The sequence below is a fragment of the Daucus carota genome, chromosome 5, assembly GCF_001625215.2.
Source record: "Daucus carota subsp. sativus chromosome 5, DH1 v3.0, whole genome shotgun sequence".
Taxonomy (NCBI): Eukaryota; Viridiplantae; Streptophyta; class Magnoliopsida; order Apiales; family Apiaceae; genus Daucus; species Daucus carota.
Genome location: NC_030385.2, coordinates 10,444,514 through 10,460,634, shown reverse-complemented (window position 1 = coordinate 10,460,634; position 16,121 = coordinate 10,444,514). Strand labels below are relative to the sequence as shown.

At 34.5% G+C, this 16,121-nt stretch overlaps 3 protein-coding genes across 3 annotated transcripts; all 3 read left to right on the top strand.

Moving 5' to 3' along the window:
- The first annotated feature begins 328 nt into the window (after positions 1 to 328).
- On the top strand, positions 329 to 1,990 carry LOC108224006 (delta(12)-fatty-acid desaturase FAD2). The gene is made up of 2 exons (XM_017398522.2): positions 329 to 590; positions 678 to 1,990. The coding sequence occupies exon 2, from the start codon at positions 691 to 693 to the stop codon at positions 1,840 to 1,842; it is 1,152 nt and encodes a 383-aa protein (XP_017254011.1). The 5' UTR covers positions 329 to 590; positions 678 to 690; the 3' UTR covers positions 1,843 to 1,990.
- A 4,034-nt stretch (positions 1,991 to 6,024) lies between these two features.
- On the top strand, positions 6,025 to 12,364 carry LOC108220458 (DNA polymerase delta small subunit). Its single transcript, XM_017394236.2, has 15 exons — positions 6,025 to 6,180; positions 6,254 to 6,383; positions 7,556 to 7,662; positions 7,759 to 7,885; positions 8,774 to 8,881; positions 9,560 to 9,675; positions 9,773 to 9,856; positions 10,333 to 10,401; positions 10,475 to 10,546; positions 10,639 to 10,730; positions 10,818 to 10,945; positions 11,165 to 11,266; positions 11,352 to 11,419; positions 11,867 to 11,934; positions 12,034 to 12,364. The coding sequence occupies exons 1-14, from the start codon at positions 6,118 to 6,120 to the stop codon at positions 11,924 to 11,926; spliced, it is 1,326 nt and encodes a 441-aa protein (XP_017249725.1). The 5' UTR covers positions 6,025 to 6,117; the 3' UTR covers positions 11,927 to 11,934; positions 12,034 to 12,364.
- A 473-nt stretch (positions 12,365 to 12,837) lies between these two features.
- Positions 12,838 to 14,834, top strand: LOC108222276 (uncharacterized). The gene is made up of 2 exons (XM_017396196.2): positions 12,838 to 13,362; positions 14,609 to 14,834. Exons 1-2 carry the CDS (start codon positions 12,955 to 12,957, stop codon positions 14,696 to 14,698), a joined length of 498 nt encoding a protein of 165 aa, XP_017251685.1. The 5' UTR covers positions 12,838 to 12,954; the 3' UTR covers positions 14,699 to 14,834.
- The last annotated feature ends 1,287 nt before the right edge of the window (positions 14,835 to 16,121 follow it).

Genomic DNA, 16,121 nt, shown 5'->3' with positions numbered 1-16,121 from the left:
AATATGAACTGTCGCAACAAAATAAAGTGTTGCCGTAGATGCTTCTAATACGACACTAGTATATCTGTCACCTTTAGTAGCAGCTTCACTAGTAATGCACTTATTAGTTACTGTTACAAAAAAAAAAAATTGCAAATTCAGTGCAGGCATACAATATATACTTGTTGGTCATCATTTATCAGTTGTACTTATTTGACCCAGGACCCTCTCTAAACAAAAGAGGAACTGACAAATGAGACACTAAAGCAAAAGAGCCGAAGCAGGTGAGACACGTATAGCCAACAGGAGACGTATTAGATAACTTAAATCATGTAGTAGTAAACAAATCAAACGAGGAATTTTAGTTCATGGCTGGCTGGCTCGCTCGCTGCCTGGCGTGCTACTCTCGTTTTTATTAAATTTATTTTTAGTGGAATTTTGTCCATGGCGGGCTACATAATTGACCATACTTTCTGCATTTGCAATGCATTGTGCATTGGACATTGGATATATATATAACTGAGGCTGAGCACTCCACTTTTAATACCCAAAACACAACAATAACTAAAGGGACAGAGATCTTGGGAGAGATTCAGAGAGATTTATCCATTGTAAGAGCCAGAGCATTAAGCTCTGTTTTTCTTTACAACTCTATTCCTCTGTTTTTACTGTTTTCTAACTCTTGTTGTGTTCATTAGGTGTCATTTAACAATGGGTAAAGGTGGTCGAATGCCGGTTGCTGATGGGGAGGTTCAGCAAGCTGAGAATTCTGTCCGGAGAGTTCCTCATGAAAAACCACCGTTTACAATTGCAGACATCAAGAAAGCCATCCCACCTCATTGCTTTGAGCGTTCCCTCATTCGATCCTTCTCGTACCTTGTTTACGACTTGGCTGTCTGCTTCCTACTATACTATGCAGCCACAAACTACATAAATCTCCTCCCTAAACCCTTATCTTACCTTGCATGGACCGCTTATGTCTATGTCCAGGGTTGCTTCATGTTCGCGGTGTGGGTGGTTGCTCACGAATGTGGCCATCACGGCTTCAGCAACTACCATTGGCTCAACGACACGGTTGGCTTTGTCCTCCATTCTCTCCTCCTCGTCCCTTACTTCTCCTGGAAAATTAGTCACCGTCGCCACCACGCCAACACCAATTCTCTTGACCGCGATGAAAACCATATCCCTCGATTCAAAGAAACCATCCGGTCCTACTACCACCACTTCAACAACCCTTTAGGCCGCGTCTTCATCATCGCCTTCACACTCACACTAGGCTGGCCTTTGTACCTAATCGTCAACATAGCCGGCCGAACCTACGACCGCCACGCTTCCCACTTCGACCCCTACAGCCCAATCTACTCCGAACGCGAGCGAGTCCAAATCCTCCTCTCAGACATTGGTTTCCTCGCAGGATGCTATTTGGTCTACAGAGTAGCTCTCGTAAAAGGCTTCACATGGGTGATGCTCGTCTACGGCGCTCCTCTCCACGTCGTAAATGGCTTCCTAGTAATGGTCACTTTGCTGCACCACACTCATCTTTCTTTACCTCATTACGATTCATCCGAGTGGGACTGGCTCAGGGGAGCCCTGGCCACAGTGGACCGAGACTACGGAATCCTCAACAAGGTGTTCCACCACATTGCCGACACTCACGTGCTTCACCATTTGATCTCCAGCATTCCGCATTATCACGCCGAGGAGGCCACTGAGGCGATCAAGCCCGTGCTGGGGGATTACTACCATTACGATGGAACTCCGTTTTACGTGGCCATGTGGAGAGAGGCTAAAGAGTGTCTATACGTCGAGGCAGAGGATAATGACAAGGCCAAGGGGGTTTATTGGTTCAAAAACAAGCTTTAGAGTCGTGGGGTTTGATTATGAATCAAAGATGTGGCACTACCAAGATTTCGATATTAGATGAAAAAGTATCATCAGTACAGAAATAAAGTTGTATGATTGTATTATGTCATCTTCTTTTGAATGGAAATGCATGCACTGCTTGGTGTTAGTTGTTGCCATTAGACACTAATCCACTATCACATTTACATTTTTTTCATATCAATCGTTTAAAACTTATATATCTTCTATTGTGGTTTATGATGATGTCTCTTTCGAGAACAAATGATTCACGTTGAGCTGTTTAGAAAATAAGATACCAGTTGCTGTCCGGCTGATCATGAATAGAGTCTAGCCGAATTTTGACTGAACCGAACTCGTTAACAATTGAGTCGAACACGAGTTTCTTCATGAACAAATATAAGTCGAGTAAGTCGAGCCGAGCGGAAAAAAATAAGATCAAACCGCTACTTGACTCTTAAAATAGAAAACCAAATAAAATTATTTTTCCAAAAATTTTGGTTACATCACTAAAATATATAAATGTTGACATTCATACGGTTGGCTTGATAAAACATATTTTTGAAAAAACTAAAACATCAGTTCAAGACTAAACACTTGATGTGCTAAAAACATTTACTTTAAATATCACAAGTGCACGACCGTCGTTTTAATATTTGATATTCGAACCAGAAATACAATGAATTTATACTCGTAAACCTTAATTTTCAATCTAGGCGAATTAGAACAATTAAAATGTGAAGGGGTATATTTTAAAAACTAACATTGACAAGCTCATGATTTATTGACTTAATGCTTCTCATGCTCAAACATTGACAAGCTGAGAGTTTAAAATATTTGTTCGGATAATTTTGATTATTAATGATTTATAAGTTAATAAAAGTAAAAATAATTTATAGGTAATTTATGTCTAATTATGAGTAATTTTTATAAAAAAAATAGAAAATTAATTCATTGAAAAATTTATCTTAAACTAACTTTCTGCTTATTTATGTCAGTTTCTGATTTATTTCTAACCTTAAATCGGCTTCTGACTTGTTACAAAAACATGTACTTTTCAAACAGCCGGCACTAAATAGGCTCTTAAAGTAGCATTATACTAATGACTTTTAACCGTCACTATAATTACAGAAATGTCCTACTTGTTCTTTTCATTTTCTTATCTAAAAACTTAAATTGATTTAATATTCTGGTTCACTTACAAAAAATTATTTTTATTTTTTTATTTTTCTTATACTTTTTATTATTTGTACGGAATACTGGTATGACCTTTTATATTATTTATTTTTTCAATTTAATATTTATATAAGTTTTTTATGTCTAATTTTTTTATATGAAAATCTTGAAAGATACTTTTACTCTTGCCGCTACTTTACTTGTACATCTATCTTTTATTTTCATTTTCTTATCTAAAAATTGAAACTAATTTATCGTCTCTATTCAATATTTAGATAAGAAAATAAAAATAAAAGATAGGTTTAAAAGTATAGTGGTCGACAAGACTAAAAAATTATTTTTGAGAATTTAATATAAAAAGTTAAAACTAGTATTAAATGTAAAAATAATATAAAAAAGATATAAATAATAAGAAAAGTGTAAAAAGTTTTGAAAATAAAAATTATTTTTTTTGTAGGTGGACTAAACATCAAATCAATTTAAATTGTTAGATAAGAAAATGAAAATATAAGATAGGTGTATAAATGATAGAGTATATTTTATATATATTTTAAATGATTTTATTCTCATATTATTTTGAAAAGAAAATCTTCTTCTATCAAGAGGAGATACTCGTTTATAGTATCGAACCATCCTGCTATAGTATCGAACCATCCATAGCAAGTTCGTGACCCCCGGATGCCGAAGGCGGCCTTGGGGATCTCGTAGTTCTTCCGGAGGTGGAGATGATGGGATCGGTCCATTTATTTTCCTTCTTTTTTTTTGCATTTTGCTTAAAGGGTTGAAGAGAGATAGTGCATCAAGTTGTTCGCAAGGCCAACTTCAATCGAATCACTGTTTGCGACACGTACACATTTTTTTCCTTATCAATAAATAGACCTCTTTACTTAAAGGTCGAAGTAAAAGAATTCTCTTTGATATATTAATAAAATTGATATATTGATATATTAATAAAAAGATGAAGGGAAATTAATGTGATTTCCCCAAACAAAGTTTGCTTTTGATTTGTAGCGATTCCCGGAAACAACTCGCAAAGCGCTGCCGGATTAGCTCGCGCAGCCTCCCAACTTAGGCTTTCTTATTTCTTCATGTTCAAAATAATAAGACTGTTTACATCTGATGGATCTAACTCTCATCCATTTTTCCGTGCTAAAAAAGGGATTTTTTTTAAATGTATACACGATTTATATGAGGAAAAATTAGGCTAGAGTCAAGTTGATAATTTTTCTTACATCTTTTTCCGGAGCCGAGGTATCATAGACACCATCAAAATAAAGAGCTTGGTAGGTGTGATCCATTGGACTTAGATCCAGTTTTTCCTTTTTTATGGATTCTTTCGAATTTAACTTTCCTGTTGATCAAGACACCATTATGTCGAGATATCTTATCTTGTCTCTTCAGGAAAATGGATATCTCCATAAATGACCCAAATGGTGAAAGAATCATCGCATGCCCCGGAGGATAGATTATTACGAGCCATACTTGGCATTCAGAAGTTTCAATTGTCAGAAATGAATTTGTAGACTTCTGGATTTATCGACATTGAGCTCATAATGTAAAAACAACAAAATTTTGCTGAAGTTGTTGCTCATGCACTTAAAGAAAAGAAAGCGGCAAATGGGGGATATAATTGTGAAATGAGCAGGCAAGAAGTTAGGGATGTTACGCGCATACGAATTGGAGATATCGATCAAAGATTCTTCCTGAATCTATGTGAGTCGGAGACTTCGTAATGGATGGAAATCAAAGAGTTTAACACTTGAGGCAAGTCGGCTTAGGACTCCTAAGAATGACTTTGAATCCTAGTTAGCTAACCAAATGTTGACCTGTTTGTGGTACAACCCCGGTTCTAATCTCGGTAGAATGTCCTTTCAATCACAAAGGAGTTCGTTTGGATATATTATTAAAATGATTAACACTGTCTATAAACCTCTTACATAAAAATTTGAATAGTTTTATACGTTGGTAACTTGGTATGAATTCTTGAAAGATGATCTTTTTTTCAGTTTGTATAGCAATTTTTGGCCGAATTAAGAACAAGAATTTCATTTTAATTCTATTCCAAATTCCTTTTCTTTAGAGCGTTCGACACCACGAACAGTTAAATATTCGAATTTGGTGCTTGTTTGGTATCATGGTAGAAGTTATTTCCTATAGTAACTTCTACTTCCAATCTACATTAAATATCAGGGAAGTAACACAAATGTGTTTGGTTAGACATGTTGGATATTTTACTTCCTGCATATTATTTGTTTGTATTTTTATCTTTTTGGATAATATATTTTCATAATCATAATGTCTTTTATTATAATTAAATAATAAATATCATTTTTTGATAAAAGTAATAATCATACAATATTTATATGACTTTTAAAAATTACTCCAAATTATCTAGCAATAGTCCATACTAATAATTACACAAAAAAATAAAATTAATTAATAGCATTTTTTATTTTATATAAAATTTGTATATAAAGTTATAAACAAATTAATTATTCAAACTTATTCCTGACTCTAGATTGGATTATATTTTGTAAATTTTTGACAAAATAGTATTATTAATATGTTACCGTTTTCTTATTATTTTTAAATTAAAAAAACATATTCTATATTTTTAATGAATAAATATAATTCAACAATATAATTTTGAGTTACATATAATAATAATAAATAAATAATAATCTCTAAAAATTTTAATATTTAACTTTTTTACTATTATATGTATCAATTTTAGAATTGTTTATATATTTTCACATGTATACATTAAAGTTAAATCTGGTGGAAGTGTGAGTGACCGAGGGGGGAGTGGGTAAATAACTTCCTAAGTTTTACAGGTATTACAACTTCTCAGCTAGTTAAACTTCCTGTGTTTTTGGTAAACCAAACAACCTGATAGATTGTCACTTCCCAGCCATTTAAAATACCTCAACAACTTCCTGTCAACCAAACGACCTCTTGGTGTCAAAACAGGAAATTTCATCACACTAACGAGGGTAAGATTGTCAATGACACAAACACCAAAACTATTGTTGCAAATAAATAAAGATCTCCCATTTTGAAGAAATTAGGTTTTGGGTAGCTGGAGGTTGTAATTTTCCCGCCATGGCAGTGATGGAAGAAGAACAGTCTGACATTGAAAGAAAGCAATCTCTTTACAATTCCATGGTAATTTTCTTACATTCTTCTTCAATTTCGCTAACTGGGTCTTCAATTGATTGATGGGTTTGAATTTGTCAAGGATGAGGAGTTCAAGATACAAAAGGAGATGTATAGAGGTCAACAATACAGTCAAATTTATTTTGCTCGATTACACTTGATGAGAACTCTCTTGTACTCTCTTGTACCTACTTGGAAACCCCATTTACCTGGTAACTACGTTTATGTCTGTATTTTCTGTTTCTTGGACCAGGTTTTGTGTTCTTCATTTTTTGTAGGTATTGTATCGGGTTTAAAGAACTTCTTTTTTTCCCTTTAATTTTATGTTCAAGAATATATGGATATGTGATTTATATTTGTAAAGTAATGTGTAATGGAATGAAACTTATACTTAGTCCGTCCCGCCCATTTCTTTACATTTGGGTTGGACATGTATGTTAGGAAAAAATGTTTAAAATAGTTTGAAAGAGTAGAAAAAGTGGGTGAAGTTGTGGAACCGATTACTTTTAATCGATAGATTGTGAGAAGTGGATGAAAGTATTGGATCAGAATAATTTTTATATTATAAAAGTTACTACTTTTAGAAAGTTTGAAATGTAACCAATTGAGAGAGATATCCAAGAAAGAAAAGTATAAAGAAATGGGTGGGATGGGCGGAGTATTAACTAGTGTTTTTGGTTGTGCGGTGATCAGTTACTTAGACTTGGGTACAAAGGGTCGGACATGACACATATCCGCGTGTAGGACTCCAAACATCTGAAAATTTGGGACACGGGGACATTGTCTTATTTTTGGACATGGGTACGGGGACACATCATATCATATTAATAAACGAGCATGGTAAGTAGATACCCTGATATAAAGTAACAATCAAATTTAGATTAAACACAATTTTAGAAAGAATTTTGCAAATTGGGGATTTGCTATGCTTATAATTTATTCTTGCTTCTTTCTTTTTGCTCATTTATTTTGTTTGCATTTTATATGCAACTTATTCAGTCAAAGGACCCGACACAGAATAAATGTTGTGTCCAAGTATCCAAGTGTCGGACACGTGTAAAGATGCCTAAATAGAAGAGTCGGAGTAACATAGGCGGTAATTGAGATGTGTTCATGTTAGTTTTGGGTTATGCCTCCGTAATCATGTGGATTATCAGGTCGGATTTGAGTTATGTTTCTGTAGTTATGTTTAGCTCCCCTTAAAATTTTTTGTACAAACCTGTTCTAGTTTTTTCGGTAACATTCTTTAACATTTTATGTAACATGAGGGCAAGTAATTGGTATTTTCAGGAGGATTGAGTAATTAATAATATGGTTATTTATTATGTAAATTATATTGCTTATTAGTTTATGTAATTATTGAGCTCTATTATTTATGACACAGTTTGCACCGTTCTGGGACTTGAAGGAGACAAAGAGTGCGTGATTGTTGGAACACTGTACAAGCACATGAAGCTCAAACCTTGCGTCCTTGATGAATACTCCAAGGAGGTAGAGATTCTGGTGAACGTTTCATGCTGCTTCTGTTTTTCTATGGCTTAAACTATAATAAGACTTTTTTTCCTCTTTTTCTTTTTGAACAAACAGAGATCAGTTACGCCGCTTGTACAACCTCACAATTTCGTACACTCTGATGATTACCTGATTCTTGAAGACGAAAGTGGGAGAGTTAAACTTAGTGGCACCACACTTTCACCTTCTTTTTATGTCACAGGTTGATCTCATGATTATCATATATTGATGAATTACGCAATTTGTATCTGTTTGAATATAAGTTTGTTACAACAGCAGTGAAGAAATGAAAGGTGACCTTTTCCATACGTGACACAGTTATCTGTTTTTTAATCTTTTATATCAGAATTAAATTTGAAATCTTGAAGGACAAAGTTCAGATAAGAGCACCAAAGTAATAAATTTGTATAACTGAAAGAAGTACATAGAAAACTAAAAGACTCAAGTTCATTATATGGTGAGTCTTGACTCCCAATACGGTGAGAAAGTGATATGTTTCCAATCCAACAATGTTGCAAAATCTCAAGCTAATTATTCCTTGCAAGAAATTTTCTGAGAAGCTAAGCTTCTGATGTATTACATTCTATTAAATTAGTAAGCTAGCCGTAGCTTTGACTTGTAACTTGTGTACTAGCATCTTCCTTTTCCCCTAGGAATCCAGTTTCTGGAGGTGCCTATTGTAATGAATAGAAGACGACTTCTTATAAAGTTACACGTGAACTTAGTTCTATAACTGTCTTGTCTGAGTGAGATTTTGATGAGTTTTCAGTATACTCTTATGCACTTCTATTGACCTCTTGTATATAAATTATATAAATTAATGGAATTTTATATCTAATCACAACTCACTTTTCTAGCTTCAACTCCCCTCAGAATTGCAGATACCCTTATATTGTTTCTGGTTTATTAAGCTGTTCTGTTTCTCCATCTACTCACTGTGAAACTACATACATCAAACCTGTTAATTTCTGTGGTATATTAAGCTATAATGTGGCAGTCCAAATATTCTGTTTTTTAGTAGCTAAACAGTTTACTAGTTTTATAATACAAACAACTGCCTACGAGATACGATAATAGTTTGTTGTTATAGGCATTGTGGTTGCTTTGCATGGAAAAGAAACTGGTGCTGGAGATTTTCTGGTTGAGGATGTCCTTGAGGCTGGCTTACCGCCACAACTAGACCCACCAAATAAATTGGGTACTGTAGTGATACAAATACAATTCTGTCTCTTTTATTACAACTTTCTGCTAAGCAGTTACTGTGTAAATAGTTATTTCTTTATAAATTTGCCTCATATGCAATAGTTTATTGTTGGTTCACAGAACTTCACGCTTTGCACTAAATAGTCTGCTGTATTATCACTGAAATTTTTAAACTGACTTCAGATGCAAATGTATATTGTTGGAAATGTAAGTTATAAACGTAAAGGTTATGTTAGGTCAATGTAAAATGTTCATGGTAAGATCTTAATTCTTAGAATGAAATTCCTATGTGAGATACATGTATTCTGGTCTCTTACTAATATGAGTGTTCTTCTGGTTATATAACAAACAGTGGCTGAGATGCAATATACAAGGGTCATGGTTATTTCCTTTGATATCGGTGTAAATATTTAATCTGATCTGTGAAACCTTGTATACTTTTATAAATTGATATAGTGGAGTGTTATTTAACTCATGGATCTGAGGCTTTCCTTGAAGATTTGTGTTCACATATCATATTTGATTGCTTGGGTCATATTATCTTTATCTTCTTGACAGAATAAACACTATTTATTTCTTTTATTGAAGCGGATATGTATGGTTATCTGGAAGAAACAGTAACCGGGTGAATTTATATAAGCTTTCTTTGAAGCTGTGAAATATTTCTGTACAGGAGAAGATAAATATGTTGTGTTTGTATCGGGATTGAATTTGGGAAGCAGCTCTTCTAATCCACTACAAGTTCAGCTTCTCGTTGATCACATTACAGGCCATCTTGGAGATGAGAAGGTTCTTTCTTATTTCAATCCGCATTACTTCTGTTCTTTTTGGCCTACCATATGGTTTTTCCTTTACACTCACTTTTCATGACAAATAAACCGAACAGGAACAAAATAATGCAGCTCAAATAGTTCAAGTAGTTATTGCTGGGGACTCTGTTGAGATACCTCGTGAGCTTCTTAATGGTCAGGTATTTACCCTTTTGAGAGATAGTGTACTATTCCAAATCTGGGTATACTATTTTGTCTATCTGTAGAAGTCATATGAGGAAAATATTTATTGTAATGGTAAATAAGTAATGATTATCAAGTGATTTCCTGTTTAATGTGCTTTCATGGATTTTTTTTGCCTATTGATCTGTTAGAACATGAGATTTTGTCAAAGGGTTTTCCGCTTTTACCAGTGTCGACCATGTTATCTACAATCTTATATAAGAAAATTTTAACTGATCGATAGATGCTGTTCCCTTTAAAAGGGGAACTAAAAGAGCTTTAACCTGTCCTTTAAGATACAAGATTTATTTCATGGACATAAAAAAAATAAATTCTGAAGTAGATCCACGACAAGGTACATTAGGAAAGGCTTCAACTTATAAATCTGAAAAACTAAGTCTGTTGTGTGCAATAGTTTCCTTCTTTATGGTGACTTCTGACTTGATACCTGCAGAATTTGGCACCAAAAGATCAATCTAGGTTGTCAGAGCCAATAAAAGAAGTGGATATCTTGTTGACACAGGTAGGCAGATTCCTTTATGAGTTACAAATCTGATATCAATCAAAATTATTTAAGTATTCATTGTTTTATGCAGATTGCTGCAAGTATTCCTTTGGATATTATGCCCGGACCGAATGATCCATCTAATTTCGCCATGCCACAGCAGGTTTTGACATCCTTGTTTCTCTATATTACCACTATATGTTTCATGTATGATGTAACTAAATGTTTTAGCCTGATGCTCTGTTCATTTTACAGCCTTTACATAGATGCCTTTTCCCTAGTTCTGCGTCCTACAACACTTTTAAATCCTGTACTAATCCTCATTCTTTTGAACTTGATGGTGTGAGGTAATATGTATATTTGGTGATAGATGTCATATGAGAAACAGATGCTCTACGTGGGCTTATATTTTGTCATGTTCATGTGGCTACCAGATTTCTTGGAACCTCAGGTCAAAATATACATGATTTTGAAAAGTATTCTGAGGGGAGTGAGGAAGTTGAGTTTTTGGAAAGGACATTGAAGTGGAGGCATATTGCGCCAACAGCGCCAAATACCCTTGGTAGGTTTTTGCATTAAACCATATTTATATTTTTTTATTACTTTAACTTGTGTTGTGAAGTAAAATGATTGTACAGTGAAGCTGGTATTTTGTCAGCAAAGAAATGGCAGAAAATAACCTCTTTTTTTTCCTGTCAAAAGAATCACTTTACACAGTTCATGACACTGTAATTTGTCTTTATTGTGATTGTATTGACACACTCCATATACTTTTTATCAGGTTGTTATCCCTTTACTGATAGGGATCCATTTTTCGTGGAGAGTTGTCCCCATGTTTATTTTGCTGGCAATCAAAATAAGTTTGGAACTCGCTTGATAACAGGTACTTCAATAATCAAATTGTCAGTTGTTAATGTTCAGCAAATGTCTTCTATAACAAAATAACCAATGGGGACTATTTAATTCAGGTTCAGATGGGCAGGTGGTAAGGCTTATTAGTATTCCAAGATTTAGCAAAACTGGTACTGCAGTTATGGTAAGCTCTTGCAGTTTGATGACTCAAGTACATGGAAATAGGACAGAGAGAATTACATGACACATGACATCGACATAGTTCAGCTCTCTGTATACGCTCAATTTAAGACAATAAAATGTGCAGAAGTAATAGATGAAAAACATGAGAAAGCAGGCTTTTAAGTGCTAGTGTCAGATTTTAGTGCGAGCACTGTAAGTTTATCAAACTATATCACTTTTTAAGTTTTCGAAATGTCCTCAGGGACTGCGAATCTCTGGAATCCATTTATTAAGTAATTCAGTCTGTAGAAAGCTGTTTTTCTTAAATTATACGTGCTTTTTTGTTACTTTGTAAAGTTATTTAGGCGTTCAACACGCCACTTGTAAAAGTGGTTTGAGTGTGATAGAAAAAGTTTATCTGCAACTTGCTATATGTTGACGAGCTTTTTTTTTTCCTGCCTGCTGTTAGTTAAACATGAGAAATCTTGAATGCCATGCTCTCAGCTTCGGGACAGAGTTCAGTTTATAAATAGGAAGGTATGTTATTTTGTTTATATAGAAAATGGAGCACCAATATAAAGTGTTAAGTAATGGTTGGGTAATTATATGATCCTATTGACATGTAAGCTTTGACAGGATTTTGCCTGCTGCCTATTATCAGTTTTTGCCAGGAAGCGTATCTGTTGATTCCCGAAACTCGAAACTCTCTGAGAAGGAAGCAGGTCAAGTACCTGTGCTGGTAACTATCAGGAGAATTAGAAGAGAATCTGCACAAAAATGATGTTAGAGATTGACAAAACCAGTAGCAAGTTACTTCTATGTTTAGTATCAATGTTCATATAAAAAACTTGACGAACTAAACTCCTGTAAAATTTTTAAGGACCATAGTTCTTCGTCAAACTTTATAAACTGTTGTAAACTTCATTTTTGAACTCTCACAAGCATCCAAGTAGCTTTTGTTCATCCAGATGTGTAGCTTCTTATTTCTAGCCTTCGGTGGGATAAAAATTGAAGAGTAAAAATCATCTGTCAAATACTTAAAATATGTTATGTATTTCCTTATTTATTTTTCTATACACATGTACATTCTTGCAATTCAGAGTGAGCAGAAATGAAGTTTTATTTATAAAGTTTTGGGGAACTAAATTTAAAAATTAATGAGTTTTTACCTTTTTTTACTCGAAATTCAAAATTTTGGTTTGACTACCCTGGAATATACCCCACAATCCTATCCAATACAGTAAAAACTAATTTTTCTGTTATTTAAATTAGTTGAACTATTTTGTTTGCTCTTTCTTCTCCTAGTTGAACTGGAGAGCACGCGCTGTTGTACAACTAGCAGGTGTATTGTATTGACCCATCTGATCTGGCCATGATCCCCAACGGCTATAATCTGAATCTTTAGCTTAAATAAAAATAATATCATATTCATTACAAATTTATTCCTCCTTCCCTCCAACGGTTCATTACAAATTTATTCCCCCATTTAAATTTATTCCTCCACTCTTACAACATTATCATTTCTTCAGTCTCTTGTCTTCTTTTTCTTGATAAAAAATGGAAGTCGATGCTGCCGATACGACTATTACTGCTGCTGCCGCCACCACGACGACTACTACTACTACTTCTGCTGCAAGAGTCCAGCATATAACAAAGGCGTCTTCCGATGAGCTTCTCAGTAAATTTGCTCAAGTGGGCGCTACTAGTAATAAACTTGCACTTACTCTTGTCACTAACAAGAAGAATAAGAAGTTACAATTGTCCTCGAAACGCCAGAGAAGTATTGATAGATCAAATCCAGATTGCGAAAGCCCCACAGGTGTGAGTGTTGCTGATAGGAAACTACTGCTTCCTCCTGCCAATAAGAGAGGCGCTGCCACTTTCATTCGCCGCCTTGGAATAGGAAAGGCCAAGCTCAGGTCCAGGAATATCAACAACAAGTCCCTTCTAGGAGGCATCGAAAAGGTCAGTTAAAATCTACTACTAGTATTTCTCTGCCTCCACTTAGTAATCAAGATATCTTATTGCTGCTTATTTTCTTTCTATGCTTGCATTCTATATGGATATCTACTAATTAAAAACCATGCCAGATTTGCCCAATTATTCAATGCATAGTCCATCATATTGTGATTCTTCGCGCTATGCCACATTGCTACAAATTCGAGTGAGGTTTACAACTATATAGTCTATATGTGTTAGCATTTGTGTTCATATATATTGGAAGAAGCCAAAGGACTATATGCTAATGTACTATGTTCCATTAGCTTAACTAGTTCCCTGTCCAAAATTTCAACTAACAAATCATCAGAAAGATCATAGGAGCATTTTTTTTCACATCAGCAGTAGTTCACTTGAGAATTTCAGAAATTGAAACATCCAGTTACGCAACAGCAGTAGTTGACTTGAGAATTTCAGAAATCAAACAGGATGTTTTAGGGGATTATGTTGCTAGTTTCCCCATTTCCCCCTGGTTCTTGCAATTTGACTTTTGTCTCAGAACTATGATACGTTTAATATTCCCCAAGTTACTGTAAACAGCATTTCCAATATATGAATTAGATTCAGAATTTAGGAATATAAGAATGAGAGGCGATTATTGAGCAATTCTATTGATTGCTTTGACCTTCAGATTTTCGTTGATATTGCATCTGTCATAGTGATTAGCATTGTTTAGCACATATGATACCGGATAAAAAAATTATCCATAGCTTCTTATCACCTGTACATCTTATGTAACCCACCTACAGAGTTCCTGTGCTGTCAATCCATTTTTCATACAATGCAACAATGATGCAAGTCTAAGCGAGTCAGTCCTTAGTGGAAAGCTTAAGTCCGGACTAATACATTTGTCATGGTGATTAGCAAGGTTTAGCACCTCATATGTGAAACTGGAAAGAACCATTCCAACCTTCTTATTATCACCTATCATATTATATGTTTCCGACCTGCAAAATTCCTTGTTCTGTCACTTCCTTGTTTTTTATATAAATCATGAATCACCAAATCCAGTTTCTGTATAAGCATAGCAGTATTGTTATATCTCAATTTTCACTTGGATTACGTTGTACATGTGTTGGAACTTGGAAGAGTTATTTGTAAGAAGGGAACTGTGTGCTTAACTTGTCTCAAAATTCAATAGACGATGTAACTTGAGATAAGGAGTGACTGTTGCATGAATTGATTAGTCTAATCTTTCCTCTTTCTTCTGTAGACATGGCGCAAAACTCTGAAAGGCGCTTCAAAGATCCTCATTGAAAAGCATTACAATCAGCACAAGCGCTTAATCAGTGACATTGCTTAGCTCTATTCACAATTTTTCTGGAAAAGAGCTGTCATTTTGTTTGCCTTGTCGTAAATTTCTCTTCTTATATTGCTTGTTAGATAGTAGTATCCCTTTGCTTGTTATTCTGATTTGTTTCTAGTTTCTGGAGTTACAATTGCAATATACATTAATTGCTTTAGCACATAGTTCTAGTTTCTGAGAAATGATTCAATTCCTAAAGTCTTTCTCTACATACTAAAATCTTGGTTATTATTAATATTATAATCACTTATTACCTGATATTTGATGAGAAAGTAACATATTATATCGAAGATTACAGTGATCAACTTTCAAATAACTTGTTGTAATTAACTTTCAAATTGGAATGAAAGTTTCTGAAATGACCAGACATGATTCTTAGCTAGTTACTTATTATCGCTGAACACTTTCTTAATCAGTCATGTTGTATAACAAAGACCACACGAATACAGAAGATGCTGTCATCTTTCTTAAACAAGTTGAGCAATGTAAGAGCAACTCCAACCCAAGTGTAACTTATGGTCAAGACTAACTTCACAGAAGTCAAAGCTGATTTCGGTTTAGTTTGTGGGATAAAATTGTAATTTATAATCTGCAGATATAGCCCCTGTTTGGGGATAGAAGCAAGAGCTGCTTCTGCTTCTTGCTCCTGCTTTTCTTGACCTGTTTGTGTAAAGAAGTAAGAAGTACTATTAAGAAGTCGGGAGAAAAAAATTGGAAGTAGAAAATGCTAGCTTCTCTTTGCAACTTCTGCTTATTTTCCAAACACTTTAACAACTTATAATTAGTAATTTATTTCTCACTTCTACTTCACTCCTTTACTTTAAACAAGAAGTCACTTCTTTAAAGTTAATCCAAACGGCCCCATAATCCGTAGAAAACAAGCACAGAAGTCAAAGTTTGTGGTACATGATGAAGTCAAACATTAAATGAAAAAGCAATTGGTCAAATGTTTGATGTCAAGAGTAGCATCTTGCATGAAACATGGGCAGGAGTGCAGGACTAACATATGTGGGTGAACAGTAGAAAGATGAAGAAAAAGTGAAAACATGGACGTTTTATACACTGATTAATGGCAATAAAGAAATTCACGAGTCACCTGTGAATTATCATCTCATATGTCTATCTATAACACCAGCAAATAATTTTAGAGTTTCTGGATAACATCATGCCTCTCTTACATGTGTCCTAAAAGTGCAACCTTTTCCCTTTCTTTAGGCATGAAACTATTGCTGGTTACCATCAACCTAAAGTGCACTTTTGTGTGGATGACAAAAATTAGGAGGTGATAGAGTATTACAATATACGTTTTTGGACCTAAGAAATTCAAGTTCAAAGCAAAAAGTGCTCATTTCAGATTAATGTAGTGAAAGATTTATGCACAGCCCAGATTGAAATACATATCTACACAAACGTTTGGTTC

Excerpts from the sequence above, each read along its gene's own strand:
- LOC108224006 (XM_017398522.2), top strand. The coding sequence starts at position 691 with ATGGGTAAAGGTGGTCGAATGCCGGTTGCTGATGGGGAGGTTCAGCAA.
- LOC108220458 (XM_017394236.2), top strand. The coding sequence starts at position 6,118 with ATGGCAGTGATGGAAGAAGAACAGTCTGACATTGAAAGAAAGCAATCT. Across the intron at positions 7,886-8,773 it reads ACCTTCTTTTTATGTCACAG|GCATTGTGGTTGCTTTGCAT; the intron begins GTTGATCTCATG and ends TTGTTGTTATAG. Across the intron at positions 8,882-9,559 it reads AGACCCACCAAATAAATTGG|GAGAAGATAAATATGTTGTG; the intron begins GTACTGTAGTGA and ends ATTTCTGTACAG.
- LOC108222276 (XM_017396196.2), top strand. The coding sequence starts at position 12,955 with ATGGAAGTCGATGCTGCCGATACGACTATTACTGCTGCTGCCGCCACC. Across the intron at positions 13,363-14,608 it reads TTCTAGGAGGCATCGAAAAG|ACATGGCGCAAAACTCTGAA; the intron begins GTCAGTTAAAAT and ends TTTCTTCTGTAG.